Here is a 25,468-nt window from a genome sequence, read left to right on the forward strand (position 1 = left end):
GTCCGACTGGACCTATACCGGGTGACCCTGGAGAAACCGATGTGCCTGCTGGAGAGCATTGAAGACCGCACGGAGTTCCAAGATATTGATTGGAAGCTCCGCTTCTGTCGGAGTCCACCTGCCCTGGAACAGATGTGGACCCGAAACTGCTCCCCAGCCCCGAAGACTGGCGTCCGTAGTCAACAGGACCCAATTTGGAATCCAGAACGGACGTCCCTCGCTGAGGTGGGTCGTCTGTAACCACCAAGCAAGGGACAGGCTAACCTCCGGGGTGAACACAATCGTCTGGGACTTCAGAGACTGAGGCAGCCCGTTCCAATTTGACAGGATCAGGTGCTGCAGAGGTCTGGAGTGAAACTGGGCATATTCCACCATGTCGAACACCGACACCATGGAGCCCAGTAACCTCATCGCCGAGTGTAGAGACACCTGGCGGCTGTGCAGACAACTGCGCACCCTTGACTGCAAAGCAGAGATCTTTTCCTCCGTCACGAAGATCTTTTGCTGTCCCGAGTCCAATAAGGCTCCAAGATGCAGAATCCTCCGAGACGGGATTAGAGTGGACTTCTGCCAGTTGATTAGCCAGCCGTGCCGTTGCAGCAGGGCAATGGTCAGGTATAAGTGGCGTAACAGGAGCTCTGGAGATCCCGCCACCAATAACAGGTCGTCCAAGTACGGCAACATGCGGACTCCCTGCAGCCGCAGAGAAGCCGCCATGACCGCCATCACCTTGGTGAAGACACGTGGTGCTGTCGCCAGGCCAAAAGGTAACGCCCGAAACTGGAAGTGGTCGCTGCGGATTGCAAACCTGAGGAACTGTTGATGGCGCAAAAGAAAAGGGACATGCAGGTAAGCGTCCTGTATGTCCAATGACACCATGTAGTCCCCCGGTTCCAGCGCCAGAATGATGGACCGTAGGGTCTCCATCCGAAACTTCGGTACCCGCAAAGACCTGTTGAGTGCTTTGAGGTTGAGAATCGGACGATACGACCCATTGGGTTTCTGTACCAAAAAAAGATTTGAATAGAAACCCTGGCCCCTCTGGGAGAATGGAACAGGCACTATAACTCCAGCCTGGAGCATAGTGTGCAATACCTTCCGCAGCTCCGTAGCCTTGTTCCGGTCTGATGGTAGACCCGTGGTGAAGAATCGAGCCGGGGGTCTGTGCCGGGAGGAGAGGGCGTACCCGTGGGAGACCACCTCCAGAACCCAAGTGTCTGTCGTAGTGACCGACCAACACTGGGCGAACTGCAGCAGGCGGCCTCCCACCCTGGGATCCCCCAAAGGGAGGCCCGGACCGTCAGGCCGCAGGCTTGTCATCTGGCTTGGGGGCCGGACGTCTGGTACTCCATGCCTGCTTTCGGGGCTTGACCGATTTCCTAGGGCCAGCCTGACGAGGAAACGACTGTGGTTTGGGCCTGCCCTGGGCCCTAGATGACCGAAAGGACGATGGTCCAGAACCAGAAGGAGCAGCGGCCGACGAGAGACAAGCCGATTTGGCTGCCGCCAGCGTGGCCACAATCTTATCCAGATCCGGACCGAAGAGAACTTCTCCGGTAAACGGCAAGGCTTCCAGACCCTTCTTGGAATCTGCGTCCGCCTTCCAGGATCGCAGCCACAAGGTGCGACGAGCAGCTACCGCTGCTGAAGAAATTCTAGACACTAGAGTACTAATGTCTAGAGCCGCCTCGTTGATGTAGGTGGCCGAATCACGGAGATTGCCAATCAACTCCGCCTGCTCGACCGGACAGTCGGAATCAAAAGAAGCCTCTAATGAATCCGCCCAGCGCTCCATCGCTCTGGCAACCCAGCAAATGGCCATAGCCGGCCGTGCTGCCCCCCCGCAAGGGAATAAGCGGACTTCAGGCAGATTTCCACCTTGCGGTCCGTAGCATCCTTAAGGGAGGACATGGATGGCATCGGCAATGTGGCACTACGGACAAGACGGGTCACGTGAGAATCCACCTGTGGAGGGGATTCCCACTTAGCAAAATAATTATCCGCGAACGGATAAGCCACCGCCAGGCGTCTCTGCGGCTGGTATCTTTTGCCAGGCTGTTTCCACGCCTCCTCTAAATGGTCCACCAACTGACCCGAAAGAGGAAAGACTGTGGCATCGCCCTTCACATCTTTGAAAAAGGCATATTTAGACTTAGCCGCTGGGGGAACTTCGTCCTCAATCACCAAGGCTGTGCGGACCGCCCGAATAAGTCCAGGAATATATACTTTGGACTTAGCATCAGCGTCCTTAGTATGGAGAGGTTCCCGATCGTAAGGATCCAGAATCTCCCCATCATCAGACGTCCCTTCGTCATCCTCATAAGGAGCGGACAGAGACGCCACCGGCTGTTTATGAGGCCGCATCACAGACTCCCCTTGCAATACATCCGACAAGTGCTGTACAGAACTCGTCAGGGAGTTAACCCACGCTGGCTCCTGAGAAACCGGGAGCGGGGAAATAGGGAGACTGTGGGGTACCACCAATTGTCGTGGGAAACCCTGCATGGGTAACGACACCACAGACTGCTGGGACAAACCCATCGGAGTAAACGCGGGCTGCGGAGCTAACTGGCCCACTAAAGCTGTTAGCGCCTGAGCGAAACAAGCCCAGGGCGGCTCCTGTACCGGTGCTGTAACCGTAAGAGGCCGCACCATGGACAAACACTGCCGGCAAAGGCCCTCCGCGCTACCCTCCCCCTCCGCTAACGGTACTTTACACGTGGTACACTGTAGCCGGAGGGGAAAATCACTTTCAGACATGATGGCACCACGTATGTGACCCCTCTCACCAATTATATATTAAATAGGCGAGAGACCACCCTGCAGCACCGCACCGCAAGGGCTTAGCAGAAAGAACAGGGACAGTAATAAAGCTGACAGTTTAGAGAAGAAAAGTTACAGGCAGCGCTAGCACAGTCACATACAATGCAAAGAAAATCAATTCCTGCACTAACAGCGCTGATCACTCAACTACACAGACACAGGGCCTGGTAGGACACAGCGCTGCATACACAGACCTGACCACAGCGGAGGAGAGGTATGCGGGGGGACCCAGACCACGATGCTTCCGTCCAGTGCTTCCAGCAGCGTTCACCATGCGTTGGAGAAGATGGCCGCCGAGGAGCAGAGAGGAGGCTGGCCTGGGGGAGGAGCGCTGACAGGATCAGGTGCTGCAGAGGTCTGGAGTGAAACTGGGCATATTCCACCATGTCGAACACCGACACCATGGAGCCCAGTAACCTCATCGCCGAGTGTAGAGACACCTGGCGGCTGTGCAGACAACTGCGCACCCTTGACTGCAAAGCAGAGATCTTTTCCTCCGTCACGAAGATCTTTTGCTGTCCCGAGTCCAATAAGGCTCCAAGATGCAGAATCCTCCGAGACGGGATTAGAGTGGACTTCTGCCAGTTGATTAGCCAGCCGTGCCGTTGCAGCAGGGCAATGGTCAGGTATAAGTGGCGTAACAGGAGCTCTGGAGATCCCGCCACCAATAACAGGTCGTCCAAGTACGGCAACATGCGGACTCCCTGCAGCCGCAGAGAAGCCGCCATGACCGCCATCACCTTGGTGAAGACACGTGGTGCTGTCGCCAGGCCAAAAGGTAACGCCCGAAACTGGAAGTGGTCGCTGCGGATTGCAAACCTGAGGAACTGTTGATGGCGCAAAAGAAAAGGGACATGCAGGTAAGCGTCCTGTATGTCCAATGACACCATGTAGTCCCCCGGTTCCAGCGCCAGAATGATGGACCGTAGGGTCTCCATCCGAAACTTCGGTACCCGCAAAGACCTGTTGAGTGCTTTGAGGTTGAGAATCGGACGATACGACCCATTGGGTTTCTGTACCAAAAAAAGATTTGAATAGAAACCCTGGCCCCTCTGGGAGAATGGAACAGGCACTATAACTCCAGCCTGGAGCATAGTGTGCAATACCTTCCGCAGCTCCGTAGCCTTGTTCCGGTCTGATGGTAGACCCGTGGTGAAGAATCGAGCCGGGGGTCTGTGCCGGGAGGAGAGGGCGTACCCGTGGGAGACCACCTCCAGAACCCAAGTGTCTGTCGTAGTGACCGACCAACACTGGGCGAACTGCAGCAGGCGGCCTCCCACCCTGGGATCCCCCAAAGGGAGGCCCGGACCGTCAGGCCGCAGGCTTGTCATCTGGCTTGGGGGCCGGACGTCTGGTACTCCATGCCTGCTTTCGGGGCTTGACCGATTTCCTAGGGCCAGCCTGACGAGGAAACGACTGTGGTTTGGGCCTGCCCTGGGCCCTAGATGACCGAAAGGACGATGGTCCAGAACCAGAAGGAGCAGCGGCCGACGAGAGACAAGCCGATTTGGCTGCCGCCAGCGTGGCCACAATCTTATCCAGATCCGGACCGAAGAGAACTTCTCCGGTAAACGGCAAGGCTTCCAGACCCTTCTTGGAATCTGCGTCCGCCTTCCAGGATCGCAGCCACAAGGTGCGACGAGCAGCTACCGCTGCTGAAGAAATTCTAGACACTAGAGTACTAATGTCTAGAGCCGCCTCGTTGATGTAGGTGGCCGAATCACGGAGATTGCCAATCAACTCCGCCTGCTCGACCGGACAGTCGGAATCAAAAGAAGCCTCTAATGAATCCGCCCAGCGCTCCATCGCTCTGGCAACCCAGCAAATGGCCATAGCCGGCCGTGCTGCCCCCCCGCAAGGGAATAAGCGGACTTCAGGCAGATTTCCACCTTGCGGTCCGTAGCATCCTTAAGGGAGGACATGGATGGCATCGGCAATGTGGCACTACGGACAAGACGGGTCACGTGAGAATCCACCTGTGGAGGGGATTCCCACTTAGCAAAATAATTATCCGCGAACGGATAAGCCACCGCCAGGCGTCTCTGCGGCTGGTATCTTTTGCCAGGCTGTTTCCACGCCTCCTCTAAATGGTCCACCAACTGACCCGAAAGAGGAAAGACTGTGGCATCGCCCTTCACATCTTTGAAAAAGGCATATTTAGACTTAGCCGCTGGGGGAACTTCGTCCTCAATCACCAAGGCTGTGCGGACCGCCCGAATAAGTCCAGGAATATATTCTTTGGACTTAGCATCAGCGTCCTTAGTATGGAGAGGTTCCCGATCGTAAGGATCCAGAATCTCCCCATCATCAGACGTCCCTTCGTCATCCTCATAAGGAGCGGACAGAGACGCCACCGGCTGTTTATGAGGCCGCATCACAGACTCCCCTTGCAATACATCCGACAAGTGCTGTACAGAACTCGTCAGGGAGTTAACCCACGCTGGCTCCTGAGAAACCGGGAGCGGGGAAATAGGGAGACTGTGGGGTACCACCAATTGTCGTGGGAAACCCTGCATGGGTAACGACACCACAGACTGCTGGGACAAACCCATCGGAGTAAACGCGGGCTGCGGAGCTAACTGGCCCACTAAAGCTGTTAGCGCCTGAGCGAAACAAGCCCAGGGCGGCTCCTGTACCGGTGCTGTAACCGTAAGAGGCCGCACCATGGACAAACACTGCCGGCAAAGGCCCTCCGCGCTACCCTCCCCCTCCGCTAACGGTACTTTACACGTGGTACACTGTAGCCGGAGGGGAAAATCACTTTCAGACATGATGGCACCACGTATGTGACCCCTCTCACCAATTATATATTAAATAGGCGAGAGACCACCCTGCAGCACCGCACCGCAAGGGCTTAGCAGAAAGAACAGGGACAGTAATAAAGCTGACAGTTTAGAGAAGAAAAGTTACAGGCAGCGCTAGCACAGTCACATACAATGCAAAGAAAATCAATTCCTGCACTAACAGCGCTGATCACTCAACTACACAGACACAGGGCCTGGTAGGACACAGCGCTGCATACACAGACCTGACCACAGCGGAGGAGAGGTATGCGGGGGGACCCAGACCACGATGCTTCCGTCCAGTGCTTCCAGCAGCGTTCACCATGCGTTGGAGAAGATGGCCGCCGAGGAGCAGAGAGGAGGCTGGCCTGGGGGAGGAGCGCTGACACAGGGCCAGTCAGCACAGTGCAGAGAGGGCTGTGTGCAGCGGGGGAGGCGCCGGCTGTGAGATAGGGAAGGCGCGCTCCCCTGGCATGCATTTAACCCCTGGGACGCCTCAGCGCTACCGCTCTGCTGCGGTCCGCTGTCCCAGGGGGTAGTGGAAGCACAGGTTGGTCGCCTGGCTCCACGCTGCAGCCAGTCCCCAGGGAGCCCCCTGCCTGGGGACTTAGGACCATGTGATCAGCGGGGACCCACCGCGGGACCCTGCTGCTTACCTCTGTCCCCCTTGAATCCGGCCATGGTCCGGAACATCTGGGGTCACCGCTAGCTGTGACCCCAGATGCCCACCAGCATCCCCGGATCAGTACCGGCGTTCTGGTACCGGCGGGGTGTAGGGAAGACAGCATGGACGTCAGGACTGACTGTCCATGCTGTTCATCCAGATGTGCAGCCACAGCAGCATGAAGAAAAAAAGCTTCAGGGGCTCTTCTAGCCCCCACTCCAACAGGTGCACCCGACTCCGGCCGGGCACCAAACTAAACTGAGGTGCCTTGGCTCGGGGGCGGGGTATAGGAGGGGGACCCAGTGCATCCTGGGAGGCTGAAAGCTTAACTCTTTGGTGCCCTGCGACTGACGTCACACCTATACCCAAGGTATCCTGTGGATACCCTATGGACCCTGAAGTAGAAAGTTTTATTTTGTTTTTTAAATATAGCAAGTGGCAATGAATATGCAAACACTCCAAGTAGGCACAGAACAGATTACAGTAATACTGAAAACTACTTTGCTGTATGCTGCAGAGGGAAAGGAGAGTGCTCTGTACTCCCTCCATGCTGTTCAGGTTTGTGTCCTTTAAAAAGCAGTGATCAGACTTCCTGGGAGCCTGCATTTTGCCACTAAAGAGCGGGGGGAACCAGCAGCCATGGCTCCTCCCCCCCGTCACACTGCTCCTTTCTTCAAGTGTTACTCCCCTCAGTGGGGAAAGCACTTGGACTGACCCACATTAACCTACAGCACCTGGTATCCCAGGTGGTTTTCCATCCAAGCACTAATCAGGCCCAGCACTGCATCAGCTTGTCCAGTGTGGTATTGCTGTAGGTCTCACCTGCGGTCGGTCTGTAGTCGGCGCTCTCCTCACAGGAGCCGCCAACAAGAGACCCGGCAAGATGGGGCCCGTCATCCAGGACCACGCTGACTGCCTGCACCTCTACCAGGTAACAGCAGTGCGCTATCCCAGAGACCGGAGTGTGTGGAGGGGGGGAGAGGGGGAGCGCTCAGCGCCATCCCCCCCTTTAACTGCGGCTCTCACTGCCGCTTTACACTCTAGCCGTGTGCTGCTATAAGCAGCGCACAGTACCTATAGTAAAAAATAAACATAACATTACAAATCAAGGAAAAAATCCCTAAGCTAAACCAGGGCTCTCTCCACAGGCACTAAACTTACACTGAAGTCAGGGGTTGCAGAGGGGAGGAGTCGTAGATTTCAGTGTTAGTGCCAAATCCACGCCTTCCCACCTACAACCCATGGTCCAGTGTCCCCCAGTCTAGACGAAAGAGAAAGTGTAATACTGTCAAAATACTTTCTATGAGAAACACCATTCAGTGCTACAGGAGGAGTGATGTGTTGCTAAAGTCCAGCCTTTAATCACCAATCGTGTTCCCCGCCAGGTCACGGAAACAGCACCACGTGGAGGATAGATGATATGAAAACAATGCTTACATGTAAGCCTGCCGTATCAAGCGTATAAAGGTTTCTTTCTCCCGTCACATCTCCTCATATGGCACAAGGGAAAAAAAACTTGAAAAATTGTATGGGACACCCACACATCGGGTAATACAACAGATAATGTATTCTTGAAAAAATATGTATTAAAAATGGAAGACACGGATGGTACACCATACATGTAAGCACAATGGGTCAGATGGTAACTAACATTCACCCATTCTAGGAGACTAAAATCCCGGGTAGTCTCATGCTCCAAGGTGGGACCAAATACGTGCTAAGTACGGTGTAACTAGCGGCCCTTGGTCACTTGTAGCTCAACGCGTTTCAATGCTCCTGGCGTCTTTGTCAAGAATGGCGTTTCTCAAAGAAAGTATTTCGACAGTATTACACTATTTTGTGTTTTCATGATTTATTACATGTTCGGAGGTATACACTGAACATTGAGAACTCAGTGGACATCGAATGTTAAGTATTGATGTGAACTCTATTTTGATGTGAACGTACCATTTAGCGCATGTTCATGTCACCTTGAACTCTTTGTTCAGGAGTGGTTTGAGGAACATGATAATGTTTGCTGTGTGGCAGGGCACATTATCCTGCATAAAGAGGCCAATGCCATCAGGGCATAGCGATGCAATGAAGGGGTGTACTTGGTGTGTAACAATGTGTAGGTAGGTGGTACGTGTCAAAGTAACATGCACATGAATGCCAGAACCAAAAGTTTCCCAGCAGAACATTGCCCAGTGACTCGCCTTCTTCCCATAGTACATCCTGGTGCCATCTGTTCCTCAGGTAAATGACGCACATGCACTCGGCCATCCTCATGATGTAAAGGAAAGAGTGACTCATCAGACCAGGCCACCTTCTTCCATTGCTCCATGGTCCAGTTCTGATGCTCATGTGCCCATTGTAGGCGATTTCGCCAATGAACAGGGGCCAGCATGGAAACTCTGGTCTGCGGCAATGCAGCAAGCTGCGATGTACTGTGTGATCTGACACCTATCATAGCCAGCATTAACTTCTCAGCAATTTGTGCTACAGTAGCTCTTCTGTGGGATCAGAGCAGAGAGGCTAAAGGTGCCTACACACTAGGCGATATGCACGGATCTCATCCGTGCATCTGTGCGTAATAAAAATGAATAAACCTGTGAAAAAATATAAATAAATAAAAAAAAAAAACTGCGTGGCCCCTCCCCCAAAAGAGCAACCAGTCCTGGTCTTTAGTGACCCAATGCTGGTTGTGCAAAATACGGGGGACAAACAACGTAGGGGGTCCCCCGTACTTAAGCAGAACCAGCCCTGGTTGCCAAAATACGGGGGCCAAACGACGTAAGGGTCCCCCATACTTGAGAAACCAGCACTGGTCTCTGATCCGGTCCTGGTTCTGGAAATACAGGGGGAAACAATGATAGGGTCCCCCTGCATTATCCAGAACCAGCACCAGACTTTTTGTAGTGGGATCTAATGCCACAGCCAGGGGAGCCCTTTCACCGGGCCCCCCAGCAGAAGCATTAACCCTAACGGCTAGTCAGCCCAGTCCGGAAACCCCTGGGGAGCTGGGGACTCCCCAATAAAGGGGTCCCCAACACTAGGGCAGCCCAGGACTAGGGTGATAGCCCGGGGCTATTCCTGGCACCCCTGGGGCAGTGGGTGGCGGGTTGATAGTGTAGTGCATTTGCTAAAAGTAAAAATATTGTCTTTTGCTTTGGAACTGCAGATCCCAGCAACCCTCCCCCGCATGCTGGTACTTGGAGAACCACAAGTACCAGCATTCGGGGCATTATGGGCCCGCTGGTACCTGTAGTTCCACTGCAAAAGCAAAATTAAAATAAACACAGGACACACACACCGTACAAAGTATAAGTTTATTAAACATACATGCACACACACACACATACTCACCTATGTATCCCTGTAGCCCCTTGTGTCCTCTTCTCAATGTAGAATATCCATAGTGTACCTGTAAAAAAAATATCCATACTCACATTCTCCTATGCGAAGATCGGGTCCTCGACGGTCCTAAGTAGGCATCCCCGGACTTGGCAAAAAAAAAATACATTTTCACGGACTCACGTACTTAAGTACTGTCCTGAATGAGAGGTTAGCGGCGGGATTTCGCCATGGAAACCCCGGCGCCGAGCGTTCATTTGCTGAGAGAGGCGAGCCTTCCGCCTCTCAGCCAATGCCCGGTTCTCACCATTGAAGTCAATGGTGAGGACCGCAAAAGTAAACTTAGTTACTTTTTTTTTTTTTACACAGGTTTTAATTTTTTAAACACAGCAGCATCTGTCTGAAAAAAAATAAACACAGATGCACGGACGGGATCAGGATCAGTGAGACCCGTCCGTGCATCTGTGTTTATTTTTTTACAGACAGATGCATGCATCACGGATATTCCAGATCCGTGCAAGCATCTGTCTGCTATCATGCAGCAAATCTTTAGATTGTGCACGATAGATCTTGTGACACATTGTGCAGCTTAGCTGCACATTGTGTCCTGGAGTGCCGGGGAGAGTTCAAGGGGAACTGCTCACGATATTGCATCGTGAGCACATTGCGTAGTGTGTAGGCACCTTAACCTTCACAAAACACATGCATCAATGAGCCTTGGGCGCCAATGACTTTGTATCGGATTCACTGATTGTCCTTCCTTGGTCCACTTTTGGTAGGTACTAACCACTGCATGCTGGGAACACCCCACTATATCTGCCATTTTGGAGATGCTCTGACCCAGTCATCTAGCTACCACAGTTTGGCCCTGGTCTAAGTCCTCAGAACCTTACGCTTGACCATTATCAATTTCAAGAACTGACTGGTCACTTGCTGCCTAATAGATTCCACCCCTTCTTCACAGGTACAATTGTAATGAGATAACCAATGTTATTCACTTCACCTGCCTGTCACTGGTATGTTACAGCTGATGGGTATGTATAATAATAATAATATTATATATCTATATATATACACACACACACACACGTATATATTTTTTTTAGATTTATTATTATTATTATTATTATTATTAATATAGATTTAATTATTAATGATAACAGCAATGATGACAATATTAATGATGGTGATGATGAGAACAAGTATCTGGGACAATAAAGTAAAGTTTTTCTTAATGATAGACAGAAATATAATTTTTTCTTCTTGTTGCACATTAGGAAAACAGACTGGACCAATTTGTTTCAAAGCTGTCATTCTGCATGTCACACTTGCTCTGGCTATTCCCTCAATATAATATGTATCACGCAATACTCTGTACGGACCATGCACTTGCTCATCACTGATCTGTTGATGCCTATTTTTAGGTCGGCTTAACCTTGCAATTAACGCAGCACATCATCCTCACAAGGCAGACACAGCACAAGTGCTTAGGCACCGTCTGCATTTTCCATGCTACATAAACTGGTGTGGAAGCCCCGACAGAAGTTTCAGCTGCTGCCTAGTCTGAGTATAGCACTATGGCTGTATGCAGGGTTACTAGATGTATTGCTCTTAAGCACACCAGTGTCTCTGTCAAACAATGTGGGGAAAAGCCCTAATAGCAGTCATCACCCTGTATTTCATTGTTGCTCGGCTGCACACACGCAGTAGAATACGACAGCCCAACATCAATAGCAATGGGGTGCAAGGGAATATTGGTGATGATGTAGTCGCAAAGCAAAGTGTCATGATGCAAGTGATAGCCACCATATTTAAGTGTCAGTCACTGTAAAACATTTAGGACCTTAAAAGTACATAGACAAGGTAACATTTGGCATTGCCGTTTACATGCATGCTACACATCCACTACACAACATAGAAACAACAGCACGATTATGACATTGTAATTGTGCTGTCGTTTCTATGTCTGTGATGTGCGCGCCCGGCATCCATTCACCGGTGGTGACTGCTGCACCGCAGTTTTCCCCACCAGCAGGACACTGCGACCCGCAGGTGAGGACAGCACCCCACAGGCTGTTTCAGCAGGGTCACCGCGTTGGAGGGCAGGGTGCTTTTTGCCCTTTAGAAATAGAGCAGGGCGCGCGCCCCGCTGAAACAGCCTAGCGGGAATGCTAATGTATAGTTCAAGTGCATAGTCTTGAACCTGATCCCTAGAGGAGGAGGTGGGCCCTCAGGCAGTGGGGCCCACCGGGTGATTCCCCTGTACCCCTATGGGCCAGTCCAACCCTGTACTCACGCCACCACACAAAACAGCAAAACTTAAACACTAAAGCTGAAAAGAATATTTTGATCTCAGCAGCAATAAGTTTGGACACCAATAATACATGAAAGGCATCTGTCCTGCCCCTCTTATCTAACACAGAGTAAATCACAGTTATGCCAAAGCCATGTGCTGCTCTCCTTATGGCTTGCAAATGATGACATCCATCCATTCAGGGATTTACTGGTACAAAGCTGCTTGGCTTGTGAGTGAGCAGTACAACTGTGCGGGCTCTATTAGTGAGAATGGACTGATGAACAAATACTGATGTAAGAAACATTTAACAGATGATGTGAATCTGTTCATCAACCCTGGATGTAAACTCTATCCCATTTATGTACTAGAAAAAGTGGCTGGGGTCATTGCTCCATCCTTAGTTGGAAGAGTTTGTAGGATACAAAAACTGTACTTCAAAATGAATTTTTTTTTCTTTGCACCCAAAACAGTAAGTGTTATTTAGTAGCCGTAAGCAAATAAATGCAGACTACAGCTACCTGCTTGAAATCTACAAACTCACATAACCCAATGGGTGCCCTGACGTGCCGCAGTTAAAGGAGATGACCCTGCCAATAAGCTGCCTTAAGCTTGGTACATACAGTACTTGTCCAATCTTCAGGAGATCCGACTCCCGACCGATGGGTCTGCCCGAATTTGAGAAGTGTGTACCCGTCGCCGACAGATCCGCAGACCAGATCCTGGTCGCCTGTCAGGTCTCCTGTTTTTTTTTTTTTAAACACACTTAAAAACTAGGAGACCCGACCGCCGACCAGGCGACCAATGTTGTAGTGTGCCTTTATCATGAGGCCTTACATTTGACAACATTTATATGGGCCTTTATCATGAAGCCTTATAATGGGTATTTATTACATATGGAGTGAGCGTTTGGGCGTAGGGCCCCCGAGGCTACTCTGGCTGGGCCTCCTCAGGGCATCACTACTTAATACACGGTCACTTTTCACATCACCTTTTATGTTTGTTTTTTATTCATGTACTTTTTTCACATATTTTAACCCCTTTTTCAACACTTATTAACTACTCGCACACATCTATACTTTACACTGCACTGTCACTCTTTTTCCAATTTTCCTGTGATGCCCTGGGGGGTCCTGGGCTGCACGTTTTTTGGGGAGCTCTGCACCCCAGGCGTAAACCCCTTAGTGTTAGGGACTGTTAGTGACAGAGAAGCCGTGACGTGGCTTAGCAGCTTCCCATGTATTTGCAAATGCATGCAACTAATATCTCTGAATTTCTATTACCATATGGTCTTCATATATTGTTGCAAATATAATTCAGTGTGCTGAGGAACAATAGGGGGTTAACCCCCCCTCTTTCTAAATGTTGTAGTGTGTAGGCTGCGGAAACCAGAGCTGGCGACCAATCTGCAGGACGATGCAGGAGGTGGCTAAGTAGTTACCTTGCAGAGTTCAACAGTGGGCGACAGCGCGGCCTCTCATTTCAAAAATAGCACTGAAAGGCCCTTTTTTAAATTCAAGATGGCCGCGGCGTGCCAATCACGGCTCGACGCTTCATCGTCCCGCCCATTTATGCTGGCTTACATAAGCCAGTGCGAGACAGCGCGTGTCAGTCCGACGGTGCAGGAGGAGCGATGAGCTCCTGAAGATCGAAGACGCCGGGGAAGTCCTGGATGGGCGGCCATGCTAAAGAGCTTAAAGGCCACCCTTAGGTGAAAGTGTAGCAAAATAAATTATTAAAACATTCAATGTTTTGTTTTCATTTTAATATTTCTTTTACAGGTGTACTATAGGTACCAGTGATCCTTTATTTATTATCAGTTACTTATTTAGCGCACACATATTCTGCAGCGCTTTACAGAGCATATTTGGCCACTCACATCAGTCCCTGCCCCAGTGGAGCTTACAATCTATATACCACATGTACAAGCACACACATACAAACTAGGGTTCATTTTTGGTAGGAGCCAGTTAACCTACTAGTATATTTTTGGGGTGTGGGAGGAAACCGGAGTACCCGAAGGAAACCCATGCAAGCACATGGAGAATATACAAACTCTGCATAGTTAGGGCCGTGGTGGGGAGAACGGTAATGAATGGCAGTAATGCTAACCATTACACCATCTGTGCTGCCCATGTCCTTAATGCCCTGCTTGCTGGTACATGTGGTTCTCCAAGTACCAGCATTCGGGGATGCTTAGCTGGGACCTGTAGTTCCACCAGTAAAAGTAAATTTATACTTTTACGCAGTGGCCGGCTGGGCCAGGGTGCCATGTGCCCGCCGGGCCGCAGCGTCATGTGACACAGACTGCACTGCGTGTGTAGTGCTGACCGGACAGGGTTCGGTCAGCGCTACACAAGTGACAAACACACAGCCGCCGGCTCCGGCAACTGTGTGTTTGTTTTGATCAGCAGCCAATGAGAGTCTGTCAGACTCTCATTAGCTGCTGCTGCTGCTCCCACTGCGGGAGCTTCTCCATCTTCCGGCTCCCGCAGTGGGTAATGGGAGAGGCGTCATTACATCATATGATGTCTCTCCCATAATGCAGAGCGGCCCGGCCCAGGAGGACAGACGGAGGAGCAGATGGCGGCGGTGAGAGCCGGGGTTCAGGGAAGTGTTTTTTTTTTATTTTGTTTTTTTATATTACATGTGTCTACTGGGGGAGGGGGGTCTGGCACTACAAAGGGGGGGGGGGGACTACTACTACTGGGGGCACTACAAGGGGGGTGGGGGACTACTACTACTGGGGACTACTACAAGGGGGGGACTACTACTACTGGGGTCACTACAAGGGGGGGGGACTAACTACTGGGGGCACTACAAGGGGGGGGACTACTACTACTGGGAGCACTACAATGGGGGACTACTACTACTGGGGGCACTACAAGGGGGGTACTACTACTACTGGGGGCACTACAAGAGGGGGACTACTACTAGGGGCACTGCATAGGGGGGAGGGGACTACTACTAGGGGCACTACATAGGGGGAGGGGACTACCACTGGGGGCACTGCATCGAGGGACCACTGCTGGGGGCTCTATATAAAGGGCAATACTGGGGGTACTACATAGGGGGGAGACTACAACTGGGGCCACTATTTAAGGGGCATTGCATAAGGGTTACCACTATTGGGGGCACTGCATGGGGGGTGGACTGCTACTGGGGGCACTATATAAGGGGCAATGCATAGGGGGTACCACTATTAGGGGCACTATATAAGGGGCTTACTACTGGTGGCACAAGGGGCACTGCACAGGGGGAACCACTACTGGGGGCACTATATAAGGGGCTTACTACTGGGGGCACAGCATAGGGGGGATCACTACTGGAGGCCTGCATAAGGGTGTTCTCTCCTGTGGCACACGGGGGCACTGCATATGGGCACTACGACAGGGGGCTGCCCCTAATATTTATTTTTACCTTACATTAATCCCATATGGACCCGTCTCCTCCCTGGAACACTTCATGGGGGGGGGCGCCGTAGCACGCACATTCTTCGGGCACCCTGGCTACACGCTACTCCTCTGCCAGGGCCGTCTGCATGTACTTGCCCCCCAGGCTAAAAGTTGCCAGCCAGCCCCTGCTTTTACTAATAGACTATCAACTCAGCACCCATAGCCCAGGGGTGCCGGGTATAGCAGCGGGCTTCAGCACAGGCTGTGGGTGCCCTGCAGAGAGGGGACCCCCTTATTGGGGGGGGGGGGTTCCCCACTTCCCCAGGAATACCCGGCTTGACTAGTTAATAAATACCCTTTCCTGCACAGCCGAATGTATTTTTTCAGCACACACAGATTGGAGGTCTGCAGAAAAATTGGACAAGCAAGTAGCGAGGATTGGATGCAGAATGTGCGAGCAGGTCTACAGTCTAAAGTGGGATTGTATAAACAGTCTGATCTGCAGTGGATTGGACAAGTGTGTACCTATCATTAGACACACTCAAAGTATCAGGTCCATCGCCAGATACCAGATAATCTTCTACATTTATGTTTAACTTGTCCACCCCAAACTCAAGTTTAATTTCTGAGTGCAATTCTTTATCAATTCTGTGAGCTGGTGAGATGCTGGCAGCCTACACCCATCTACTGACAATCACTGCATCCAAACGGCTGCCTCACATATAACCTATGCTGGAGCTTAAGAGTCCAGAACAAGAGGGGATTGGTGTAACTGGAGATATTTGGGAATAGAGCCGCAACAAGTGCAAAGATTTCAGTGAATTAGCAGCAAGATGAGATTTAAGGCAACAATTTTTTTTTTACCTGATTTTCCATCAATAAAAATTGCAATTTTATATTTCATGACTAATTGGCAGAAATCTCTGCACTTGCCGCAACTTGCAGGCTAGTACATTTGGCACATAGTTGGTGAGGTGTTATGTGAGGGGAATATATTTACATACAATCTGGAAATTCAGTGTTTGGTAAAAGAAAAGTGTAGTCCAAGCGTGGGTTATGCAAAAAGTTCTCTCTTCTGGTAAGGCGGTGTGGCCACACCTCCCGTGATTAGGCCACTCCCCTTCCCCTGAGCTCGGGCCGACTCTTTACTGCCCTGTATATATACACATGTACACACACACACACACAATAAAAGGCATTGATTCACTGCATTCACCGCTCATGTATCTGGGGTGCATGTTGGATGTGACCACCACCAAGCTGTATTCTCTATAAACGGGGTATGTTAGTTTCAATTGTTGCAACACTTAAGTTGACCAACTGCGTTAAAGTCTTCCCTATCTGGTCAATCCTACACTACCACTTAAGCTGGGCATACACTGCCAGATAAAATGTCTGTCAGACCGACAGACAGTTTATCTGGCTGCCTGCCAGCCGCAGATGTCGCCGGCATACACTGTGAGAGAAATCTCACAGTGTATAGCCCGACATTCGCGCTCCGCCCCCGGGGGAGGAGACATTTCCCTGTAGGAAGGAACACAGGAATTGTCTGTCTGTCGGCCACGCTGGGCATACACTGCCCGATGCGGCCGACAGTTTCCCGGGTAAATATCGCATCGGACGGGCATGCTGGACAATCCAGCATGCCCGACCGAGCAATATTTAACCCTCGGTCGCCCGCATACACGCTGCAATTATCGCGGCGATCCGCCGATATCGGGCGGATCGTCCCGATAATTGCAGAGTGTATGGCCAGCATTAGAATTATAAACAAGGCAATTAATATCACATTATGTTCTTATGTGAAGCATGTAAGATCAGGGGATGCTGCTGACGATCCCATATAGTGCTATGCAGAGGGGCCGACGTATCGGGCAGGTGGGCACCAGATCGCGAAGTGTGTATGGACGCCCGATATGTCGGCCAGTCGTCGCTGGGATCGTCTGCGACATCGCTGGGTACACACGTTTAGTGTGTACCCAGCTTTACAGTGAGAATAGTAATGACTAAAAGGTCAATCACCAAAACCAGAATTGTGCAACTGGCTACATAACAGGTGGACATAGGAGCCAGTCCGTGAAATTTAGGAGCCAGCACAATCTTTTTAGGACTTCGGAAAGATGCACACACAGATCTTATTAGAAATGCTTCCTAAATTAGGCTCTAATGTAGACGGAAGAGAACACGTTTGATAATCATCCAACCTATTTCCATGCTGCAATATTGGGACAATTTTGTTTTTAAAACTGCAGATAATTGTCAAAGTGAAACAAATGATCTAGAGAGCATAGTCCAATACCCAATTACATAGCCATTTACCATTCTCCCCAGTGTACAATAGAAGCAGACAATGCTACTCCCTCATTAGTGCTTCCGGCAGACAAACCAGAGAAGGACAATAACAAGGAGTACAGTCACATCACTAAGGTGGGCGTTATTCCGTACGCCGTGGTTCTGCAAATATATGCTAATGTCACAGCCACGGGTGTCTGTACAGAGACATCCATCAGCACGATGGTAGGAGGTAGGCTGCTCCTGTGAGTCAGAGACACCCATCGGAACGATGGTAGGAGGTAGGCTGCTCCTGTGAGTCAGAGACACCCATCGGAACGATGGTAGGAGGTAGGCTGCTCCTGTGAGTCAGAGACACCCATCGGCACGATGGAAGGAGGTAGGCTGCTTCTGTGAGTCAGAGATACCCATCGGCACGATGGTAGGAGGTAGGCTGCTCCTGTGAGTCAGAGATACCCATCGGCACGATGGTAGGAGGTAGGCTGCTCCTGTGAGTCAGAGATACCCATCGGCACGATGGTAGGAGGTAGGCTGCTCCTGTGAGTCAGAGATACCCATCGGCACGATGGTAGGAGGTAGGCTGCTCCTGTGAGTCAGAGATACCCATCGGCACAATGGTAGGAGGTAGGCTGCTCCTGTGAGTCAGAGACACCCATCGGAACTATGGTAGGAGGTAGGCTGCTCCTGTGAGTCAGAGACACCCATCGGCACGATGGTAGGAGGTAGGCTGCTTCTGTGAGTCAGAGATACCCATCGGCACGATGGTTGGAGGTAGGCTGCTCCTGTGAGTCAGAGATACCCATCGGCACGATGGTAGGAGGTAGGCTGCTCCTGTGAGTCAGACACACATCGGCAAAGTCTCTGGCCCACCGTTTGCACACAAATTTGCACAGTCAGTCGCAACAGCGATCCTCTGAGCAACCCTGTGTTTTCTTAGAATGTCGCTCAGAAGTAAAACGCTGGAGCGTGTACACCTGCGTACACACATATGAAGTTACAGGTAGAGACACGCTCCCGCTGCGGTCGCAACACGCCTGCGATTGACTATCCACACCCCCAATCGTCAAAGTTAAAGTTGGCGCATACGCAGTGTGACTGACACATGCACATTACAAGCACATTGGCATTGTGCCCACATTTGAAGCAGGTCCAACGGTCAGACTGATAACAGAACATGACAGACAAAGCAAAAAACACTAAATTAAAGTGATGTGACAGAAGGAAGAAAACAATTGTCTGTTAGGAGCTGATTGGCTGGTACTTTATCTCCATCCAAGGCTTAGCAAATAGACGCCAGAGTTCCTAATCTGAATATCTAATCACGACTGATAGCTAGAGAGCAACCAGTCTTATTTCAATACAATGATAATGGTGGCAGCAGTGAGAGAGGGCAGAGAGGTGTAGATAGATTAGAGAGTGATGCAAGTAAGGCGTATGGGGCTGTAGGCTGGAGATAATGCTGGAGGTTGAGGTGGAATAGTAGCTTAAGAGAGTATTTATAAGATCAGTGGGATGATCAAAATGGCCTCATGAGGATAACTATGAATCAGCAACAGCCAGACAAGGTACAAAAAGCAGAACAACAAAGCAAGCAGCAAATAGTCAATTATAGCTGAGGCCTTGGGACGCCGGCGAGATCTTCATCCTGTGACACTTTACTAATATAAATCTTTTTTTTTTTTCTTTGCTATATTATTATTTTATATATATATATATATATATATATATATATATATATATATATATGTATATATATATATTTATTTATAACACATATAGAATGATACTCAAACATGCCTTATACGAATGCTGTGTTTTTCTATACACTGAAATAAACCATTATATCTCCAGCATCTAGTGTTTCCTGGCTTGTGGCAAAGCATCTCCTGAAACACGACCTCCAAGCATGACTCAGACACTAGAACGCAGATCATCAATACAGATTATAATGCTGAATATCTGGCTCTGCCCTTTGCTTTGTGGACTATGGGTCTGATTCAGAGATTTAAGTAGATCCGATATTTACGTAAATCTCCAATGTTTAATGATTTGCGCAGGAGCCGCACTGCGCACGTACAGATCTGGTCCTGGGACGTGGTTCACAGTGCCCCATAGCATGACTGGCATGCTGCTGGCATTTAGGGGCCGCAACGGGAAGCGCACCAGAAAACGGAGGCGTGGCTGCCTATTTTATGGGCGCGCCGAAGCCAGTGGCTGCGTCCTTGGACGTAACTTCATTGGCCCACTCAACATCTTTTTGCCGGGACATCTGGAGTAACCAGAGTGTTACTCAGATGTCCGATGGTCACGCAGTTGATCTGATGCAGCATCTTCGGAAGCAGCAACGAATCAGAGAAGCCGGCAGTGGACGTCTTTTTACTTAAGACTCCTCTTGCGGCTTTTGCGCAATTTCGCACTGCTGTTGCGTACAAAGACGCAGCAGTGTCAAAATTAGCTGTACATCTCTGAATCAGGCCCTGTATCCAGTCAAACAGTAAGTGATTGCTGATCCTTACAGATAAAATGACTATGTGCCTCCTGTTAACACTGTGTCCGGTATTAATACCTTGATATAAGGGAGTAGTCCAACACAATACAGAATAAGCTTGTGGAGAAGCCACCACTATAAAATACAAAGGGGGGGGGGGGGTTGCATTCAGCTTGATATGCCACTGCTAAATTCACCTACGCACCTTCCAGCTAATACGGTAGCCAAACATCGCTAAGTTTCCTGTGCACCTCTATGGAAGGCGAGGGAACATTAGCGCTGCGGCTGGCTGCGACGTGCCTTCACTCACTGAATTTATTTCCCACAACAAATATGGTTGAGGAAGTATCTGCTTAGCGGCAATTTCAGAGAGAAAGATATAAAAATAAATCCACGACATGATATGACGCACACAACGTTCTGCAACTGAAAACGTGACCACTAGAACATACCAGCCGTATGGAAAATATGGATAACTAGCCGGACTTCTTTTAAAAATCCCCTTGTTAATCAGTCATCATTATGACAGACTCAGTAGTTGGAAGCAGAACACAATCTGCAACACAGAAACTCTGCATTACTCTATAAACTTATAACACTGTCTGAAATTGCATTGGTTCTATTTTTTTTTAATTATAATAATTTGCAACTTAGTAACGCAACAAGGACATTGTACAGCATCCACGTCAACAGCTACCATTTTATATCACACAGAATTATAATGTGAAACAAAGTCCCAAATTGATTATTAATAGGATTCATCATAAACAGCAGCAACACAAATATGTTTTCATTGATGTAAAAGTACATTCTGACCTCCCAGATTCCCCTCCTGTGATTGAAGGGTGACCCTGGAAGATCTGCCAGCAGTAGCCACATACACCTTATGTCACCAAGTGACCGCTAGAGCCTCTTTCTGCATAGTGTGCTAATTACCGCTGTAGTCTGCATGAATAGCTCATTTATAAACTCCCAATATCTATCCTGAAAGTGATTACTGGTAGTACCAACAAACAACTGAACAAATAAAAGCTGGTGCTATTCCTATGCAATGTCAGGTTTTTTTAGGGAGACATTTAGAACAAAAAAATATTCCCCGCTATTATGGCTCAGGACTTCCCAATTCATTTAGCTTTAATAGAGAATATTGCAATCATTCTGTTTTAAAGCACAAGGAGGCGTGCTATTGTATACTTTTCCATATCCTGTCTAGCTAATCAGGATGTTTCAGAACGTACCTAAAAAGGGTTACTCAAGCTAACAGACAAACACATTCTGTAAATATATAGATATACACACAATGGTTCTGAAGGTAGAATGTGATTTTAAACCCTACCATAGATCACACTTAAGGGGTATATTTACTAAAGTGGGGTTTTTTAGAAATGGAGATGTTGCCCAGAGAAACCACTCAGATTCCACTTAACATTTATCTAGCACCTTAGAAGATAATAGCTAGAATCTGATTGGTTGCTATGGGCAACATCTCCACTTCTAAAAACCTGCATTTTAGTAAATATACCCCTAAGACTTAAATAATAATAAGGTTGATCTACATAAAAAAGTAACCTGTATTACTATTGGCTGGATTGAATAAAGTGGACACATAATAGGTATGAGTAACAATGATGCCCGCAGGGATTTCAGTTTCCAAAGTGAAGGATTATTTTGTGTTTGTTTGGTTGTTTAAATTCACAGACCAGAGCCCGAGCTTTATAATTTGCAGCACTAAGAACGTGGTTCATGTCCCAATGGAAAGAACAGTATACAGACGGTGAATAAAATCACTATAGTTCTAGAGGAGTCAAAACGTAAAGAGCGGATTAATACAGACTTACTTCCCATTTCTCAATCCCATGACTGTGGGTCAGATATTACACAAGATCCTAAGGTATAAAATCCATTGCTCAAAGCATAAATATCACCGGCGACACAAGACAAACATAGGAATTCCTGTAGGATTTTATATGCCTTGTCCTCAATTACATATATATACATTTGCACCATTCCGGCCAACTGTAACCAAAGAGACAGTAAAATATGTTCTATTTAAAATTCTTACATACAGATGTGCTCTCATACACTGAGCAGCGAGACAGCAGTCGTGAGTGAGCTTCGCCAAGTGATGTAGCGCTTTTTCATCCGAAATGTGCGCCTGAGTCGAAATGCGTTGCAATAAAACTGCCTCACGAGACTGCACTGATTATTCTCATACGCGACATTTGTATATTTGTGCGCGGATGAGTCTGAATCTGTACAACGGAACTGGTCGTGTAAAAAGCCGCGGCATTGTCGTGCTTCGTATACAGAGTCACACTCGGTCGCACACACAGCTATACAAGTGTCGCATATCAAATTAATCAGCGCAGACACATGAAGAGCTTTTTTCACATGCAACTAAGATGTACATTCATGCAAAAAAAAAAAAGAACCGAAAAAGACGATTGTGCGAACAGAGTTGCGCGGGACCAGGTGCGCTGAGAAGGGCCGTTTGTGCCGACTGCAGTAATAGTGTATGAGGACATATCTGTACTACACGAATATAAACATGGCCACAGTAAAACAAACAACATATTATTCTAGATCAAAGAAAACAGACTCCTTAGCTGAACCCTTGTAGAATCTGGATTCTTAAGTGAGATAAAACAAAACTTACAGCAAGTACGTTTAAAAGCAAGATGTGCAATCCATTGTAACACTGCTACTCTCCGCGGCGGGAGTACCAGCAGTTTCCCTTACATGACAGCCCTTTAACAGAGAGTTAACTGTGCAGGATAACACAGAAGACCTGGCCTGAGTAACCTCCATATGAATAACACCCCTCTACCAAAATAAATACCACCCGCTGTCCTATCCTAAATACACAGAAGTGCTGGAAGCATTGTGGATAATGCGTCTCGTGTCCCCACGTAACCTCCTGGCTTTCCAGAAACCGTATCCCAATCACTGCTCACAGATTCCTGCCTGACATAATAACAATGAGAGGACAGTGACGTCTGTCGTTACTTACACTGCTGCATCCTTCCACAGCCATTGTGATCACACTGCCCTGAGCACAGACAACAAGACAATCCTCAGCAGCGACATGCTGGCTATTCACTTACAAACTGAAAGCATCCAGCTACTTCCTCTGCTCTCCCACCGACCAGCAGCTGCTAACCCCATACTGACAAGCTATTGGCGGAGTGCAGGTTACATAGCTAGAAGGCCTGGGCTCATTGGCTTCTCCAGTCACATGTCACTGTGTACGGGTTAGCAATACACTGGGGAACATGCCAGATGTGATTCACATCGTGCTCAGTTTAGTAATCAGTCTATCAGATACGGTAACACACACACACACACACACACACACACACACGCACACGCACACACACATATTAACCCCATTGTACATAGCTGGGGTAATCTACAGGGCAAATCATTGTCTATTGCTACCTACATATCTTCACAATAAAATAAAACAGGCTAATCATAAAGGAGGATGACAGTGGTCAATTTGGTTTAATATACAAATGATAGAAACGTATAATCCGTTCATGACTCACTGTATCGATCATGACTCATAAACTCAGTGACTTAACTATACATCTTTCATAGAGGTAAGAACGCTTACAGGCATGTCCCTTAGCTGTCAAATGAACAGGCGGTGGTAGCCTGTAATGAGGATTTATAAAACTGGTACAAGGGTTTCAGGTTTTTGCTTTTAAATCTAAATATCAGTATTGGTAACGATTCATAGTTTTTCCTAAGCTTTGCGTTTTATTCACATCCTAGCCGCATACAGAATCGCTCACAGTGCACCAGGCACAATAGATTAGTACTTTTGTTCCCAAGGAATTGGTTGAAAGTCGCAGATTGAGCATAACGATGGTGGAGTGAGGAATCGTGCGGTCGCTGGTATCGGAACAGTCTTTTGCCTTTTTTCCCAGATCAGCGACTGAGTACATGAAACGCCAGCAGTCAGCGTAACCCTGCATTGTACTTCTGTCCCAATAGTGATGCGGAGAACGCGCATATTTTGAGAGAAAGGATCTGACAGGGCGCATTGTGCGGCTAAGCTGCAAAGTCTGTGGTGCGCCAAACGGGGCTATTTGGTGCGATTAGAGCAAAGGTGCAGGTGGACACATCTATACATAACAAGTACAAACCTCCTTTCCCAATAACAGTACTTTAGTTGAGTCCCCTCAATCTATTTAGCGCCACCATCTAAAGGGCAGCCCTGGGCATGGCGGTGGTACACAGAAATTTGTTTTTAGATCTGCAAATAGAATCTTCACTAACACAAGAAATGAGATGGAAGTGGTGGTGATCGCGTACACGTGAAGGCACGGCTGACGTTACCAGACAGCATTATGTTTGGGACAATATGATAGTCGTCATTAAAGCACAATAACCCTTTTACTGCTCCAGATGATGTACAAAGAAATGGTCACTTATCTTATTGTCCACATCACAGCAGAGAAGATGGACAGAGAAAGATGTGCACTTAGGGCTGCAGGAAGATGTAATGGCCAGTGCAATCTGTCAGTATAAATGTCCTGTTAGTGTCATGGTTGTATCCTAATACAAGGGCAGCAAAAGGCTACAGTGACCGTACATGTTCTCAATTTCTGACCTGCAGCTGTACCACTACCTCTGCCTCTAATCACAATGCAGTCTGGAACATGCAATATGATAAGTGTTGGCTCTACATTCTTATCAGCTCAAATGAGACATAATCCCAATTCTCAAATTTAAGAAAATGATATTCAATGCAAAATACTTTAGTAAGGAAAGATCGTGTGCACTACAGACTTCATAGATGAGAGGTAGGAGGCGATTCTCACACTGCACAGCGCCGGCTGTTAAACAGCCGCACATCGCCTGCGTTAGGGTTAGGCTGCAGGTGGGGGGGGGTCTGACAGGACGTGACGGTCACATGACCGCCGGGACCCGGAAGCTGCGCTGGAGCAGTCAGGAGCAGGTAAGTCACCGCTGGGCCACCAGGGACAAAATGTCAACATTCTAACATATCCACATTTCACCACTGTCTACATGATGAATGTCAACAATGTCAACATTAAGACCACGCCGACATTCTCATGTCGACCGGACGAACGGCGACATTCCCATATCGACATATTATACCACAACCGAGCGAAGCAGCCATTCTCCATTATTATATACAGTCAGGTGCATAAATATTGGGACATTGACAGAATTTTCATATTTTGGGCTCTATTCACCACCACAATGGCTTGAAATGAAACAAACAAGATGTGCTTTAACTGCAGACTTTCAGATTTAATTTGAGGGTAATTACATCCAAATCAGGTGAACCGTGTAGGAATTGCAACGGTTTCTATATGTGCCTCCCACTTTTTAAGGGGCCACAAGTAATGGGACAAACTAAAC

General features: G+C 48.7%; 1 protein-coding gene across 3 annotated transcripts in view; it reads right to left on the reverse strand.

Annotated features, from left to right (window-relative positions):
• Positions 1-25,468, reverse strand: part of OSBPL9 (oxysterol binding protein like 9) — a 162,465-nt gene that overhangs the window by 71,746 nt on the left and 65,251 nt on the right. The window contains exon 1 of one of the 3 annotated variants that reach the window (XM_088458302.1): positions 23,082-23,166. The exons of the other annotated variants lie outside the window; for them this stretch is intronic. Coding sequence (XP_088314428.1) covers positions 23,082-23,105 — 24 coding nt within the window. The 5' untranslated portion in view covers positions 23,106-23,166. Of the gene's footprint in view, positions 1-23,081; positions 23,167-25,468 lie in introns of those variants that run through there. 3 annotated transcript variants of the gene reach the window in all.

The sequence above is a fragment of the Taudactylus pleione genome, unplaced genomic scaffold (assembly GCF_031769625.1).
Source record: "Taudactylus pleione unplaced genomic scaffold, aTauple2 ptg000824l, whole genome shotgun sequence".
Classification (NCBI taxonomy): Eukaryota; Metazoa; Chordata; class Amphibia; order Anura; family Myobatrachidae; genus Taudactylus; species Taudactylus pleione.